The 18,760-nt window shown below is 32.6% G+C and overlaps 1 protein-coding gene across 2 annotated transcripts in view; it reads left to right on the plus strand.

Moving 5' to 3' along the window:
• BRINP3 (BMP/retinoic acid inducible neural specific 3) overlaps nt 1–18,760 on the plus strand; it is a 414,347-nt gene that overhangs the window by 260,168 nt on the left and 135,419 nt on the right. For both annotated transcript variants that reach the window (XM_079900069.1, XM_079900068.1), the window contains exons 5-6: nt 3,248–3,353; nt 9,548–9,784. In XM_079900069.1, the coding sequence (XP_079756195.1) occupies nt 3,248–3,353; nt 9,548–9,784 (343 nt within the window). The remainder of the gene's footprint in view (nt 1–3,247; nt 3,354–9,547; nt 9,785–18,760) is intronic.

Below are 18,760 nucleotides of genomic sequence, written 5' to 3' on the forward strand. Positions count from 1 at the left end.
TTGAACCTGTGCCCCTGCATTGGCAGGCGGATTCCCAACCACTGCACCACCAGGGAAGCCCTTAATCATTTTTAAGTTTAGCTATTGAATAACTCTTCCTTTGTTACATTATACATGGAGACTCCAAAATCAGATGTTCATCCATCAGCTGATGAACAAAAGTTCAAGCTCTTTGTGGCACAACTACACAATTCATTTTTTGGTAGAGTTAACATCTCTATAGAACTGTTTGTACAATAAGCTAGTTTTTATTACTTTCTTTTCATTTTTATTCCTTTCACTAGTATTGAACATATAAAATAAGTATTGGCACATTTATTAATGCTGACATGTAAGGTTCTTAAAATATAATACAATTGGAAAAATGGATTTGCATCATTGAATGTGCTAGAGTTTGTGAATTTTTATATTAAATCAGACAATGATCAGTGAAGTCAGCTGTGAATGGTAAAGAACAAAATTAAGTCATCAGTAGGGTATACTATATTTTATTATTGTATGCTGTGAAAGGTAAGGGAATAAAATGATCTATAGTTATAGAGGTAGATAGAGATATTCAAACCTCTAAGTTTATAAGACTGTTATTTACATCTCCTGAATTTATTCTCAAGAACACAGTAACTGAATATAAGGGACTGTCTGTAATGAGATAAAATAATACTACGTATCCTCTTTCAACGGTTAAGTGTTCAGGAGATTGCATACCAATTTCTAAGATCTCTTATGTCAATGAGTATGTGCTTTAAGCCACTTTTATTTAGAAAACTTCCTTAAAAATGACAAACATTGGAATTTCTTTATATTAATGTGGTGTGTATACATTTGTGTGTGTTGGGGGAAAATAGTTAAGCTACTTGATAGGACAAGATGAAGATTTAAATGATCTTAAATTCTAAATATTTCCTTTGGTACCTTAATCTTCCTTTTACTCATTTGTGATTAATCATTTATATTTAATATTAACCATATACACATATACATGCACATGCATGTATGTGACACATATCAACATCAGAAATTATTTTCCTGAACAAAATAAGGGATATTCTGTGTCATCACTGGAGAACAGCAGTAGAGGACTACACAGTCAGTGTGGTGTTAGAGAAAGAGTAAATCACATTCCCAATTGTTGCTGTGTGCTCATAGCCAATCTCGGTTATTCTAACGGACTCGTTGTTTAGAAAATGTGGTAGAGTTGTCATGATACAATTATGCATTCCCTCCATGCACCTGAGCTAAAATGTCCATCGCCCTATCTTTGACTATCACCTATAAGTTTTTGATTCCTAAAATAGTAATCCCATCTTCGACGTAACTTCTAAGAAATATATCTACATTGTCACTTCTTCTACTGGATGTTTCCAACTAAGAGTGTTATTCAACTCAGAGTCAAAACAATCAAAACCAGGCTTCCTTACATTCTCTTCACAGTGGAGCTTCTTTGCCTCATATCTTAATGTTATCACTTATGCTAGAAACTTCTGTTGAATTTCCCTCCTCCCATCATGTACATTTTCAATGTTTCATAATCTTGCCTATTCTAATTGTTTTTCAAAATCCATCTTCTTCAGATAAATCATATTGCCACTGCTCCATTCAGACCTTCATCATCTTGATAAAGGCCTTAACATCTTCCTTGGTTTGGTTTTCCCCTCACACTCTCCACTTCTCTTTGTCTTAATATTAATACCTATGAGCTTATACCAGAACATAATATGTTCCGTGAATACTTCAGTAAACAAATAGGCAATATTCTCTGCACTTGTGGAGCTTGCATTCTAATAAGAGGTGTTGACCATAATCATGTTAAGTGAGTAAATTATACAGCATGTTAGAAGCTGAAAACCTCTGTGGAAAAGATAGAACAATGTAAGGAGCAAAGGAAATAATGGTTGGAAGAGGGAAATATGGGAAGGTATATTCATTTAAAATAGGTTAGTCCAAGAAGTCCAGAGAGAGAGACATTTGAACAAAAACTTGAAGAAAATGAACGAGTGAGCTTAGAAATATTTCGAGGAAGAACATTCCAGGTTCGGGAACAGCAAGTCAAAAATCATGAAGCAGGAGGATACCTAGCATGTGTTTGGGGAACAGCAAAGAAGCCAGTGTTCTTGGAGTGGAGTAAATGAGGAAAAGTGGAAGAGAGATGAGTTCAGAGGGGTAACAGGCAGCTGGAAAATAGGGCATCTTTTTAGCCATGGAAAAGGGCTCTGGCTTTTACCCTGAGCTAGATGGGAAGCCATTATGTGGCTGTGAACTGTGAAATAAAATGAGCTGAATGATGTTTTGCAAACCATTCTGGTTGTTGTGAATATCTTTTTAAAACACAAAAATGATTCCAATACTCCTCTGCTTTAAAATGTTTGGTTTTAAAAAAAAATATCCTCAGGACAAATTTCCAGTCTGACATAATTGATTAAATGCCTCCTCATCTCCTGACACCATCCATCCAAGACACCCATGGGAAAAAAATTACTCTTCAATATGTGATTCCATAATTAAGTGCTAAGGTTGGGCCCTGCAAACCATAACTTTATAGAAATGGTGAAGTAATGCAAGTGGGAATCATTAGGAACTACTTTGTGTGGGTGTTTGAACATGACGTTGATCTTGAGGATAGAGAAAACCAATTAGTCCAAAAGGAGAAAGGTGGGATAAGGTGAAGGATGTTGTATAAGCAAAGGCATAGAATTAACAAAGTCCAACTGGACAGCAAGATCGCCTGCCTGCTGGGAGAAGTGGGGCAGATAGAAGCCAAGCAGAAGAGTTTAGACATTGATACCACCATAAAAGAATGGGAAATTATAGATTTTTAAGTAGAAGAATACAATAATAATATCAGTCTTTAGACCGTAGCCTGGTAAATGGTTTTGATTTATTGAGGAAAGATAAACAAACAAAAAATAATTCTCATATGAGTCAAACTTGCTCTCTACCTAAAAGCGTGCTCTGTCTTATCTTGGGTAAAATCAGTTGAGCTTATATGAAGGATGTTGTTGACCAAAGAGGGCTTCCATTATTTTCTCTGAAGATGAATGACTGGCCAAAGAGAAGGAAATGGAATTGAAGATAAAGGGCGTCATTTGTCTCCTCTGTGCTTAGGTGTACTGTTGGTGTGTATCAGATCCTAGACCTTTTAGTGATGTTTACTGTCAGATGTATAATAGCAGTGTGTGACAACTACATTGAATGGAAAGAACACGGTAAAGTCTGGTATATAAAATAAAGTTGATGTTTTGTTCTTTAGGTAACAGAAACACGGACGGGTCCTCTTGGCTGCAGTAACTATGACAACCTAGATTCTGTCAGTTCTGTTCTGGTTCAGAGTCCTGAGAATAAGATTCAGTTGCAAGGTATGTAGGTGAAATTTCATTAATTCTCTATGAGCCTGCATGACAGTTATCCAGTTATGATTTCTTTCTTCTCTCTTCCTTCCTTCTTCCTCCCTCCCTCCCTCCCTCCCTCCCTCTCTCTCTCTCTTTGTTTGTTTGGTTGTTTCTTTCTTTGTTTCTTTCTTTCAAGCTGTATGTGCAGTACTAGGCTTTTAGAGTTCTCATAAAAGGCTAATCTCCTAATTTTTAACTGATATGAACATTCTAGACCAGATGAAGGGAATGTCAAAATTCACTTTACTTCTTAAATTAAGTAATCAATAACAATTGAAAATGTATTGTGATAATATTTTTCTTCCATACAGTAACCATTGTCTCAGTAAGTAGCAGTTTTTCCATAGGTCTCCCGAGCTTTGACTTCTTCCTTATAGATTCTGATAAAAATCGTAACCATATTTATGCATACTGTGATGTGAACATTTGACATTTTAAATATAACCTAATATGATAATTAAGGCTTCATTTCTCTTCTGACAAACAGAAATATACTTAAGAATATATTAACAAAATACTTATACTTGCATTATTTCATTTATAGAGATACATTATGTGATAAAGGTAATTTATCATCTTCTTTCTGTTACTGTATTTTGTGAGATAATTCAATAGAGGACTTTTTAAAATAATAACTTTAACAAATACATATTATCCTAACTGGTTATAAGGATGTGTATATCACTCATTCATACAGGCAGGGAAAGGTTATGAATCCACATGTTTAAACACGTACTAGTTGAATAAGTTCAGAAATGTCTTTGTGATGACAGATCATCTAAATTAAGTTGACTGATCAAAGGGGTAGTTCTGAGTTGTTCTTTCTAGTCTACCTTTTTTAATTGCAGAGGTTAGATCTGTATTTACATTATTCAGTTTTACATGAAAATGCTTAAAAGTTTCAGAAATATGCCATTTTTCCTCAACTTTTCCATCTAAAAAATGTAATGGCATCAGGCTATTTAAATTTACCCTAAATAATAAATGAATTTCATTCATTTTAAATTGTATAAAAATCACAAAGAAAGCACTTAACATTTTTAAACTTTAAATGCTATCCAATTTATCATTGTCAATTTTAGATTTACAGTTATTGAAATATTTTCTCTAATTTAAATAGAAACCCAATCTATCAATATTACTTGTAATTCTCTACTAGTCACTCCTTTTTAAATGTGTGTATTAACTTTCCATCAGAGTATTAACTTTAATAGAAAAAGAGAAAGAATGTTTATATCAAATGTTTATTTCAATTAATTTATTATTAAATTTTATTTATTAACACTATTTATTGATTTTTACTCTTTGTGAATCACTGTATTCAGTTTTAAAAATATTATATTATAAACACAAAACTTCATCCTCCAATCTTCTTTGAAGAAAAATTAACACAAGGAATAAATGAATCAATACTCCTTATATAACTACTATTTCTACTCTCCTCAATTTTTGTAAGGCAGAAATCTGCATCTCTTTCACCTTTTTTATCGGCTAGGCCTATATTTTCAGTTGTCTATTGCAACTATATTTGTACCCCAATGAACAAAGATCCTTCCAAACATAACATTAGGAAATCAATGTTGAGACCCTCAATTCCCCTTGTACTCTTTCTTAAATTTCATCTGTACTTACAGTACAAGTATCAGGTTGATTCACCTTTCAATCTACCTTTAAAAGTAGCTTTTCTCCACTTTGAAAAAGAATGCAAAGCACTCACAAATTCTGGAATAAACTTACCAATGTACATTTCTTTAAAGGGTATAAAAAACTCTGGATCACTATATGTGGCAATTGGAAAAACTTGTGTCTCTGAAGAATCTTTTATTAAGGTACCACCAGAGGTCTTTGTGTCTTTCATAGTTAGTTATATAGTTATATAGTAAGTTGGTTGGTTTTATGGATAGATGGATATAGACATAGATGACATATTGTGTGTGTGTGCGTATATATATATATACATATATATGTGTATATATATGTATATGTGTGTATATATATATATATATATATATATATATATATATATATATACACACACAGAGAGAGAGAAAGAAAGAGAGAGAGAAAGAAAGAGTTAGTGTCTCCTGTTTTGTTTGTAAGCACCAGGTGAAGCATTAGAATCAGTGTTTGACCCATTTGGAGATCTTCTGAATTCACCTCTATTATTGAGAGGAATCTAGAATTATAAGAGTTTTTCAGTATTGACCTTCTTCTTCCAAAACTCTACTCTTGTAGAAAAAGAAGAATTACTCCTGAAGTAGAATTTTATCAGAGCAAAGAAAGCATCAGTAAGAATTATTGAAGCTACAGCATTAGGCAACAAATTCAGAAAGAATTCCATGACTTAACATTGGAATTGACATTCATAAATGAGATGTCAGAGAGATGCATTACACATTAACACACTGATTTTGACTGAAAACAAATGAAATGAAATGTTTTCTGGCAGTGAGTAAGCTGGATTTACCTGCTTGTCTGTCTGGCTTTGCCAATTAGGGTACAGAACAGACATTAAAAAAAAAACAAAACTGAAATATCCATATCTACAACTCCAAATTGTTAATAAAATATATTTAAAACATATGACAAAAAGTAATTCATAAGAAGTGTGAGCAAATACATACTGAAATTAACGATATTCCAATTTCCTCAACCCCTTATGAATTTAACATATCAAGCAAGGTACATTTGAGTGAAAGGGTAACAGTAGTAATTAAAAGTTATAAAATCTTGGCAGTAACTTTTTAGGAAAATTCCCAGAAAGTGAATGATCCATATGACTAGGTAACAAATGCTTTTCCGGATCAGTTAGTTCCTAATGTTTTATTTCATCAAAATTGGCAAAGGATGGCATTATTATCAAATAGAAGATTTAATGTAACTTTTAAAGATGGGACACCATGCAATTATCTTTTGCTTGTAATAAAAATCTGATGATATTGCTTAAAAATATTTTTTCTTTCCTATTGTTTATTGATATGTTGGAGCAAATTTTCTCAAAGCTTTACACATATAAAATTTAAAGGAAGGCAAATAATTTATATTGAAATAATTTATATTAATTTATATTTCTAGCAAAAAAAACCCATAAAGTCTAGCTCTATCAATTCATTTATCAATATTTTGTACTCTATTGTTTCTGTACCTAAAAAAAAAAAATGGTCTATAGGACAGCCCCCAGTCCCTCTGAGTTGTCTACCAAGGCAGTTCAAGTTTTCTCTCTAGGTATCAGTTATTGTTTACGTTAGTGGTCTAGTTATAAAATTATAAAATTTTGAGTGGTCTGTCTGTAGAGCTCTTTTCCAAAAAATCTTTGTTATTTTTAGTGTGGGTTTTACAGAATGTCAGTTTCCTTTCTTTAGAGATAGATAAACGCATAGATGATAGATATAGATAGATAGATAGATAAGACAGATAATACAGCAGAAATCCTTGCATGTCTAAAACTGAACTCATCGTTTCTTGCCACCAATCATTCCTCCTCAAATTACTTTTCCAGCCTTCTCTATTTCTGCAAAGGCACTATCATTTTTACAGACTGAAAATTATGATAATTATGACTTTGTTTATGACATTTTAAATGTAACATAAATTCTTCGAATTTCTTTTTGTTTTGGGGGGTGCTTTTTTATAAAATTAAGGTTGACATAATCAGCGGGTTCCATATATCTGGTCCATAGACTTACAGTTACCTGAGATGTTAAAACATGCAATATTAAAATAAGTATATTTGGACTCCTGAGTCGTATTAACAGAGACTCTGACTTTGTTTTTAACACTGAATGGCAGAATTGTCAGAAGCAATCACTAGATGTTTCTCAACTATACAGTAATTTGGTGACCCACAGGACTAATCATTTAAGAATATTTCTAGCTTTATCATTTTATTCCTTCAGGTCATTTGACATATTTCACCTGCCTTACATCAAATAAAGTAGTGTCTAGTAGATTCTAACTCCTCTTCTCCTGTCTCCTAAACTGCCTTTTGATCACCATTTCCTTAGTTTAGATATTTTTTAGTCTTCCGTCTAAACTGATCTTTTTTCTTTATATCTTCTATATCGAAATAATGTACCACTCAGAGTACCTTCATTGTTAAACATCATTTAAATACAAATGAATTAATTCCATATACTTCACCCTGTTATGGGAACCTCAATAACATTACTCTAGATTTATTTTTCTAAGCAACTCACTCATTGCATTCTTATACTGTATATGTATTAAAACAATACTGCTAGTTGCTATTTTAAAAAATATATTCCACAGTTCATTTGTGTGTGATGTTGTTAATGTATTATCCTATGCCACAAAAAAACCTCTCTTAATGTTGAAGCATATCCACGTGTCAAATACTGTTCCAGTCTACCTTTTTTATGGAACAATTAATCATACCTAGTGAAATATCTGTAACCCAACTCTAGTAGTTATTAAGTACTATTGTATAATATTATTACATACTTCTAATATTACATATTATATTACTTCTTTTATTTTTTCCTAAGTGTATTGCAAGTACCTTTAGGGCAGGGATATGTTTCGGTCATCTTCATACTTGTACTTTCGCTAGAACGTCTCTTCCAAATGGAAGGCATTCCATAAATGTTATTTATTTGAGGTAAAATTAAAATGAATAATAAAGTAAATATGTAAGTGCTAAAAGTACTTTTCCTGACCCACCTATGGGAGAATTAATCTGAAAGAATGAGATAGGTATAATTGTCAAGATATTTACAAAGTAGAATTTTTTCCTAAATGCTAATTCACGATTTTAGTTGAATTAATCTCATAGATGATGGTTGTATCAAAAAATTGTGTTTTTTGTTTTTGTTAGAAAGGAGACATATAAAAGTTGTAAAAATCAAATTTTGTAGTAAATAGCAATTAGGTATTGACTAAGTTTTCCCTTACTTTTATGTTTATTTTATTATATTGAATATTTACCCTTTTGATTAGATTTTTCTCCATAGCAAGAAATGCTAAAATATAAAACTAGTAGAGATCTCCAAATGTTAATTTTATAGCCTTACTTTCATTTTTTATATTTTCTTAAGAGTTAGCAAATTTACTAAACTTGCTTGTAGAAAAGAAATAAACTGTATCACTAAGGCTGTCTTAATACATGACAAGGAAATAAACTGTGAAATAATTAAATCAGTCTAATAGTTTCCCTGTAGTCAATCTAAGTGATCATATGAAAAATAAACTCATATAAAGTTATGTGTTGTTAGTGGCATGAGATAAGCATTATAGCAATATTTCATAACTCTTTTGCTGATGCCACAAACCCTTTGTATTATGATGTCTATGTAGATGTGAGCTGATAGAACATGAGCTAAAGGTATATGAAAATATTGAAAACTATTTGAAATCAAGTAGTGTAAAATAAATGCATACATCTCTTTTCAAAAGTATGGGAAGATAGGTTCCATCTACATTATATAAAAATAACCAAATATTCTGATCAGTTAAGTCAAATGCCAATCAAATCAGTTTAAAAAACAAAATCAAATAGTCTGAGATATTAAACACCTCTATAATTTTCAGGATTCTTTTTTTTAAAATTTATTTAATTTATTTATTTATTTTGGCTGCATCGGGTCTTAGTTGTGGCTCGGGTCTTATTTGTGGCATGCGGTGTCTTCATTGAGGCGTGTGGGATCTTCACTGTGGGCTGGCTCTTCGCTGTGGCGCGCAGGCTTCTCTCTAGTTGTGGCGTGAGGGTTTTCTCTCTCTAGTGCAGTGTGCAGGCTCCAGAGCTCATGGGCTCTGTAGTTTGCAGCACATGGGCTCTCTCGTTGAGGCCGCAAACTCAGTAGTTGTGGCATGCAGGCTTAGTTGCCCCACGGCATGTGGGATCTTAGTTCCCGGACCAAGGATTAAACGTGCGTTCCTTGCATTGGAAGGCAGATTCTTTACCACTGGACCACCAGGGAAGTCCGTTTCCAGGATTCTTGAGCAGTTCATGGAGTCAGTATATATTAAAAAGAATTATAAATATTTGCAATTTTACAGACTTCAATAATTTTCTAATGATGGTTTTAAAATATGCATAAATACATAACAATATACTCAAATTTTGACTTTTTGTGAATATGTAGATATGTATTATGCTTTTTTCCTTATCAGAGTAAACTTACTGTTTTGGTTTGTTCTTTAAGGGCTGCAAGTACTCCTTCCAGACTACCTTCAGGAGCGTTTTGTACAAGCAGCTTTGAGCTACATTGCTTGCAATTCAGAGGGAGAGTTTATCTGCAAGGACAATGACTGCTGGTGTCAGTGTGGTCCCAGATTTCCAGAATGCAACTGCCCCTCCATGGACATTCAAGCCATGGAGGAGAATCTTCTTCGCATAACTGAAACCTGGAAATCCTACAACATCGACTTTGAGGAATCAGGTAAGACATATATTTTATCTAACACTTCTAAACTTTGCCAAAAAAATTGCCATATTGAGAAGACTGTTTTACCCTTTTGGGAGAAACTATTACATACTTGGAGGATTTTATTCAATTTATCCTTATTATTCTTTCAAATGGACACGTGTATTGCTTTCATTGTCGGTTATTCAGTATTTTACTGAAAGCCTATATGGTACTTTGTGTATTGCTATGTACTATTGGCACTAGGACCTAGCCTGCTCTTGAGCTGATTTATTAGTCATTTAATGAAGAAAGTCCCTGCCTTTCTCAATATAAGAATTTAAATTGTTGACTGAAAAAAAATGTGCAACCTAGAAGTTGAGAATTACGTATTTATGTTTTATTGGGCGGATTTTCTGAGCACTTCAAGCCCAGGAGACAGGACTCTCAGATCGCTCTGAGGGAGGGCTCCAAAGAGGTAAAGGAGAAGCCGGGATATATAGGAGTTTTGGAAGACTCCTATATAGAGTCCAGGTAGTGGGAACAGTATCAAAAGATACTGTTAATTAAGGAAAACCAGGTTTCTCAAGTTAAGGAATTTAGTGCTTTTCTGGGTATGGGAAAATGCAAAGTCAAAGCTCATTGAACTCTTTCCTTTGATATGCACCTCAGCTATCTGGGGCCAAATAGCTGAGGTGCTATCCTGGCTTTAGGTGCCATCCTGGTGGTAGAAACCTATCCTGTGCTTTGTCATCCTCAGCCTCCTCAGGGTGCACGTACAAGGGTGGCTGCAGAGGCTGATAGCTTGAGAGCTGGTATCTTGTTTCCACCCTGAGTTCCCTCAGGGCTCACGACAGGGTGGCTGTAGTGGCTGAGGTGGCTGATGGCTGATGGCCACAACAGCCTTTGTTTCTTGTTTATTGATATGGCAGACGGCGTTCTTAGTCCAATACCTCTGATACCCCTCTGGACTATTCGCATGGCCCCTGAGATTCACTTGTGAGGCAAGATCCAAAGTGCGAATGTTCTATACTTTCTTTACATTAAAGTGAATCTCATGCACATACACTTTCACTCAACTACTTCTTTTTAAACCAAATTCAGATTAGTTTTGACTTAATGTTTGTGCAGTTTGTTTTTGTTATTTCTGAATTTTTATGAGTGCATAATTGTGTTTTCAATATTGTTACTTATGGACTGTGTAACCTGTAATGGCCTTCATTTCATAAAGCAGTGAACTTTAATAAAAGGTTAAGAATGCCTCAACATGAAATGAAAAATATTGATAACAACATATATAATCATTCATGATAATAGAATAATAAAAATCCCCAGAATGTGGTGAGTGTAATTATGTAGCATTTAGTCAAAAGTGTTGGACATGGCTAACTTTCAAAGTGACAGGAGAGGTTTTAACTGCCCTGAGATCAGATGTATATGTTTGAATGTCATAATTTTTCCAGTGATTCATTTAACCAAGCACACTTAAAAATGATAATGAAATTTAACATACATTCACAATAAAAACACTTAATTTAAGCATAGAAGGAACATATTTCAACATAATAAAAGCCATATATGACAAGCCCACAGCTAACATCAGACAAGAAAAACCACAATTGATGGTTTCAACAAACCCTCATCTTTTTGTGTAGTAGAACCACCAAATTATAAAGTAAAAGGGTAGGTAAATAGATTTAGAAAGAGTTAATAGATTTAGATTTTATTAAGATATATTTTGATCAAAATAGTGTATAATATATAATCCTCCTCTATTAGGGTAATATTTCTCTCTATACAAATAGCAAAAACTGTCTAGGAATCAAAAAGTCATATCTCCTTGACATTGTTGAAATGCATTTATTTCTAACCTCAAATTCTTCTTTTGTTTTTCCAATAGAATACTCATAAGTAATGTATTGGAAATCTAATATGTTATATTCAAGTAGAACCATCTGATGTTAAAAATAATCATGAAATGCAACACTTTTAGATAATGTATAATGTGTTATACCAGGGAATCTCAGAAACCCCATATTTGTGGAACTCACATAGGATTGCCCCCCCTATTATTTTGCCTTGAGACTATATTTTTAAAAATCACCAAATGAGCATTGGGTTTTTTGTTTCCAGGTGAAATGTAGTAGATTGAAGTAGTCCAATACTTCTATTGATAGTAACTAAAAAGTTGAATAATTTTTAAAATTATATTTTTAAAGACATAATAGATCATAAAAGTAACAACAACTAAATAGACTAAAATTCATGGCGTGAGATGTGTGGGATCCATAGCTTGTTTCCTTCCTTTCTTTATTTCTGTTTCTTTCTTTCATTTTATTCATTAATTTATTTAATTCTGAGAACAGAGCCTGAGAGCTCTGCATTTCCCCAGGCAGAGAGTGGCTGATGGGAGAAAGAAAAATCAACACACTTCTAGCGATTATGGAGACTAAAGAAGTTCAGTTTTACCACAAGATATATGCTGAATTTCAGATAGTGCTGGATGCTAAAGAACTATTCAAAAGTCTTTTCAAACTTAATGAAGTTTACCACAGACTTTAGGTGCTTAAGAGATAAAAACTCTCTAGAAGGAAGAGCTTGAAAATAAAACAGGGAAGGATGGAAAACCCCCAAGGGAATGAGGAAGTGACACTGTGTTTCTATAACTGCTTTCCCCTGGGGCATATTTATCAATTCAGGGCAGAGTTAGAAGCTGAGAATCTAGGACTAGTCCCTGAAAAATGCTGGCATTCCAGGACAGAGAAATCAGAAGAAAATTTGGCAGTCATAGTAGATTAAAGTGAGAAAATTGGAGGCTTAGGAGTTTTAAATATATGACCAGTCTTCTCTTTAAGACATTTGCCTTAACCAATGGCGGATGTTCCTAAAGAGGGAAACTGAAAACCTCTGAATGATAGCATTGAGTCTTCTGCAGTGTTACAGGCCTGAAGTAGCAAACACTCACCAGGTCCTTAACTGAAAGTTCTGCAGGGCCATACCCTAAGAACAGGGGAGAGTCAGAGCCAGACTGAGTTCTCTACAAATATAACCCCACACTGATATAGCTCATATCCTGATTTTTTTAGGATCAACTCCCTATAGTGTCTGTTACATATGAAGAGAGTGACGTCTTGAGGAGGAAAACATTTTCTAAAATCTCTGCAATTTTTTTTTATTTATGATGAACATAAAACTCTAATTTACAACATATGTGAGCAGATAAGACCTTATGGCTAATATCAAAAAGAAACCAGGTAACAGATGTAAGATGAACCAGATATTGAAATTAATAGGAACAATTTTCAGATAATTATTATTAAAATGCTCAAAAAATGAAAGGAAAGGAAGGATAAAGTAGATGGAGATATTGAAAAGTTCACCAGAGATTTGGAATCTATACAACTGGACTGAAGGACCTTCTAAAACATAAAAATGCAGTATCTGAAATAAATAACTCAAAATTTTGTTTTCATAGGAGTCTTGGCATAGTGGGGAACAGGATTAGTGAACAGTAAGAGAGGTTAATGGAATAGATAGAAATGGAAGCAGTGAGAAAAGCAACAACGAAATATTGGATAGATGCATGGCAAGCATGTGAGATATGCATGAAATTTTTTTCAACTGAAAACTTCCAAATTCAACCTACAGATTCAAAAAGCACAGCAAACACAAAGAATGATTAATACAAAGAAAACCACAGATAAGTGTATCATAGTAAATCTGTTGGAAAAAAGACAGAAAAAAAATTCTTCTAACATAGAGAAAAAAGACATTACTTTCATTGGACTCATAATGAGCCTGACTTATCAAAACAAAAGCAAAAACAGATTTTTGACATAAAGTGCTAAAGAAAATAACAGTCAATCTAGAATTATGTAACGTTCCACAAGAGTTTCAAAAATGAAGGTGAAAATAAAGATGTGTTCAGACAAGAAATGCTACATGAAAATATAGATGTAGAGGGGAAGAGGAATTCTAGAGATGGCAAATATACACGAGTAAATATAAGTGAATATCAGCCTTACAAAATAACAATTATGAGGTGATGTGAACATAAAATATATGTAGAATTCTAATATATGATAATAGTGTTATAATGGGTGGTGAATGGAAAGTGTTAATATTCAAAGTCTCCCAAGGTACTGGCATTGTTGAGGATGAGCTAAGAGATGTAATTTGCATTAGAGTGAAATAAATCAAGAATAATATAATCTCTGGAATATCTACTAAAATAAGAATGTTTAATTATAGTCAAGAAAATAAAATAAGATAAAAATTATTTGATCACTCCATAATAAGAAAATAAAGTAGAAAACAGGAGAAAAATCATCTGGGTCAAATAGATCAATGCAGCGGAAAGAGGAAGGTTTGGATTGTCTTTACAATAAATGTGTTGGGTCAGATTAATTCCACTGTAATGGTTATTATATTAAATATTCTATTTTCTTATTACACTAAATAGTCTAAATAAAAGACTAATATTGTAGGACTGGTGATTAATAATAATAAAAATAAATAAAAGACTATTTGCTGTTTACTAGAGACCTGATAAAGACATAGATAAACTGAGGTTGAATAGTGGAGAAATATGTAAAGTAAACACTAGCCAAAAAATACTAAGGTAAATTTGAAAGCAAGATACATTAATTGAGATTAAAAAATATTTCATAATAATAAAGTAGTCAATCCAACAGGAATCAATATCATAATTATTAATTTATATGAACTGCAAAATAAAAATTACACCACACCAGTTAAACGGGCAAGTAAGACTGCTAAAGACTCTTGTAATAAAGGATAGAGACTTACAATAGGGAAGGAAGATTGAACTCAACTCCTCTGATACAAAGGACAGGAGAATTTTTAAAACTTGGGATTAGCTCATGGAAATGTACCAGAGGACAGTAGCAGGGAGAATGGTCGACATTTCTGCAGTATCAGTTGTAACTTCTCCTCTTTCATTTCTTATTTTGTTTATTTGGGTCTTCCCTCTTTTCTTCTTGGTGAGCCTGGCCAGAGGTTTGTCAATTTTGTTTACCCTTTCAAAGACCCAACTCTTGGTTTTATTGATTTTTTCTATTGTTTCTCTAATCTCTATTTTGTTCATTTCCTCTCCAATCTTTTGTATTTCCTTCCTTCGGCTAACTTTAAGTTTTGTTTGTTCCTCTTTTTCTAATTCTTTCAGGTGGTAGGTTAGATTTTTTATTTGAGATTTTTCTTGTTTTTTGAGGAAGACCTGTATTGCTATGAACTTCTCTCTAAGAACTGTTTCTGCTGCATCCCATAGATTTTGTATGGTTCTATTTTCATTGTCATTTGTCTCAAGGAATTTTTTAATTTTCCCTTGGATTTCATCATTGACCCACTGGTATTTTAGTAGAGGGTGGACCACCTGATTAGGCCATCTGTATTTGCTAATTGTGCCTTATTGAGGTTGGTCTCCTACTTTTCCACAGAGACTGGGAGAAAAGCATACTATCTCCTCTTCCTTTGATGATTCCAAGTCAAAGATGACTCCTAGATCCTTGAGAATGACATTATCTTGTTTGAAGAAGATTTACTTCTTTAAGGGACAAAGAAATGCTTTACAATTGCAAGTTCTCTAAAGAAAAGGGAAGTCAGGGAAGAAACCTGTTTAAACTTTAGTGAAGCTGTGGCGTATGTTCAGGCTGTCTTGGTCAATACTTAAAAGCAGAGCCCCAAAAACCATGAAGATAAATTGACAGAACTAAAAGGAACAAAAAACACATACAGAATCATAGTGTGACATTTTAACATGCTTATTTAATATATGAAAGAACAAACAAATTGAATATCAGGGAAGATTTATTCAAGATTCAAGATTAATTTGTTTCAAAATATCTATCAGATTTCATCACAAACAAGAAATAGAATAGGATCATGTGAACATTTCACAAAATTCAGGGAAAAAAAACACTTATTCATGATTTTTAAAAAAATCTTTGAACAAATTTGGAATTCTGGAACCCTCATATTTTAACAATTTCTACAAAAACTTCATGTATAATGGTGAAGATTTGAACAGTTTCCCCCCTAGAGCAGGAATGAGATACCAATGTCCATTCTCACCACTTTTATTGAAAAATGTACACAAAGTTCTAGTTAGTGTAGTTAGGCAAGAAAAAAAGGAATAAAGGCATAAGTATTGGAAAGGAAGAATAAAATTATCATATTCAAATATAATATGATTTTGTACATAGAAAATTCAAAAGATAAACTATTTTGAATAAATAAGTGAATTTAGCAAGTTCACAGCATAAAAGATCATACAAAGTAATTTGTACAGCCATATACCACAAATTTAAAATGAAATTGTTAAAGGTGATACCATTTACAAGAGTAACACAAAAATATCAGATATCTTGAAATAAATCTAACAAAACAGCACTTTTTAGAGATGTAAAAATATCCACACTGAAAAAGACAAAATATATCTGAGGAAAAAAATGGAAGACCTAAGTAGAGGACCATATCATGTTCTTGGATCAAAAGACTCAAAATGTAAAGATGTCAAGTCTTCCCAAAATAATCTATTCAACACATTTCTAATAAAACGTCTTATAATTCTCCCCCCATGCCAGAAATTGGCAAGCTGATTCTAGAGTTTATATAGAAATACAGTAGACTTAGTATCGCCAAGACAATCTTAAGTAGAATGAATCTGGGAGACTATTAGATACTTAAAGCTTGTAAATTGTGGGAAATTAAGAATAGACATACTGACCAATGGAAGAGAAGAGTGTCCAGAAAAAGATTTACATATATATGGCCTTCTGATTTACGTTTAAGGTGACCCTGCAGTGCAAAGGAAAAAAACAGTATTTTCCATAATACTGGGTCATTTGGACGTCTATGCATAAAGAAAATGAATCTTTGCTCATCACACCAGAAAATTCAATCCCAGATTGATTGCTGATCTAAATACGAAAAGATAGAAAGAAATATAAAAGCTTGAGAGGAAAGCATAGGAGAAGATCTTCCTGAATAAGCAAAAATGTTACGAACAGAATTTCCAATACTAAATGTAAAAGACAAAAAAATAAATTTGAATACAACAAAATTTAAAACTTCTATAATCAAAAGACACCATTAGAATATATTTGCAATACATTTGTCAACCAAAGAACTCCTATGGAGAATATATACAGAACTCCTTCTAATCAATAAGAAAAATACAGACAAAGCAATAAAGAAATGGTCAAACTATTTCAACACCTTGCAAAAGAGGAACTTCAAATGATAAGAATCATATGACAAAGTGTTCAATGGCATTAGTCATCAGAAAAAGGTAAATAAAACCATAAAGCTGTCATATGATATCACTACACATCTACCAGAATGGCTAAAATTACAAAAAAACAAACAAAAAAAAAACAAGAAAAGGAAAGAAGGAGAGGAGAGAGAGAGGGAAGGAAGGAGAGACAGAGAAAATAAGTGAAAACTTAAAACAACTGGAACTCTCACATAATAACGGTGGGTGTGTGTAATTAATATTTTTTCTCTTTGGAAAAAATTACCAAAGGCAAATGTGTCATATCCTATGACCCAGCAATTTCGTTCCTAGATAGAAACCCAAAAGAAATATTTGCATATTTGCAACAACAAATATACAAAAATGTACAAGAATGTTCACAGTAGCATTATTCTTAACACTCTAAAAGTGGAAACTACCAAATTCTCGTCCACAAAGATAGAGTAAAAAATTGTGGTCTATTTACACAATGGAATTCTATAAAGCAAAGGGAATGAACTATCCATCCAGAATGATAAGAATAAATTTCTCAAACATCAAATTGGACAAAAGAAACCATATTGAAATATATATATTTATATATAGTGTATATATATACTATACTATATATATTTATATATAGTGTGTATACATACTATATGGTGTATATATATATGTGTGTGTGTGTGTGTGTGTGTGTGTGTGTGTGTGTATATATATATATATATATATATATATATATATAAAGTGATTCCATTTATATTAAGTATAAAAACGGGCAAAGTTGAGCTGTGCTATTCCAAATCAGGAATATGGTGCCTTTGCTGAGGCAAGGGCTGATGTGATGGATAAGGGTCTGGGTGTCTCATTTGGTGTTAAAAACTCAAGATTCCTTGCTCCATAGGCTGGCTACTGTAATATGTTGGGTTTCTGAAAATTCTCTGGGTTTATACTTATGTGCATTTTACTGTATTTATATCATAATTTAATTAAAAATTTAAAAATAACAAGAATTTTGACATCTAAATAATCTGAAGAACATAATCTCAGAAAAATTGAATGAATCAATATTTTTAAAGTTTGCTACATATTGTATGCCTAAATTTATAGTAAATTGGTCAAAAATTAGTCAGAAATATTCAATGTCCAGAGGTTTTGAACTACTACTTAAAAGCTAGTACTATTAATAAAATCAGACATTTTAATCTTAATTCATATTTGGGTTGCCATCTTAGGTTTAAAAACCAGACTCTTACCATACCAGTTCAGTTGTGTTAATGTTAGGACAACAATGATTTACAGGACAAATCTGTTTTTTTACATGATATCTCTGAAACTGTCTCTAAGACTGAAAATGTTTATATTTAATTATTTGTTCCAATTGGTATCCAGTGTATTTAGCTGATTCATATTTAACTGGAGGAGTGGCCCTACTTTGCTGTAAATTTTATGACCCATCCTAGATAATATTGAGGGTATTCTTTTATCAATTTCAATGTGTAGATAGTTAAAGAATGAACTGAAAATTTTTTTTAGTACATTAGCTCTTTAGCAAAACCGTATTCACTTATTCACTCTTGGAACTAAACGACTGATTAACACATTCTATTTTTACTGGACTACTTTCAAAAGTAGTGAAACCTGTGCATGAGCATGCCTGATAGTTTTAAGAAGAGCTTTTGTTTTTGAGAAATAAAACTTTTTTTGCCCCATAGAGTTAAACAAAATACAAAAAGTAATGAGGCAGAGATTGCACTGGG

Source organism: Stenella coeruleoalba (genome assembly GCF_951394435.1).
Source record: "Stenella coeruleoalba genome assembly, chromosome: 1".
In the NCBI taxonomy this organism is placed as follows: domain Eukaryota; kingdom Metazoa; phylum Chordata; class Mammalia; order Artiodactyla; family Delphinidae; genus Stenella; species Stenella coeruleoalba.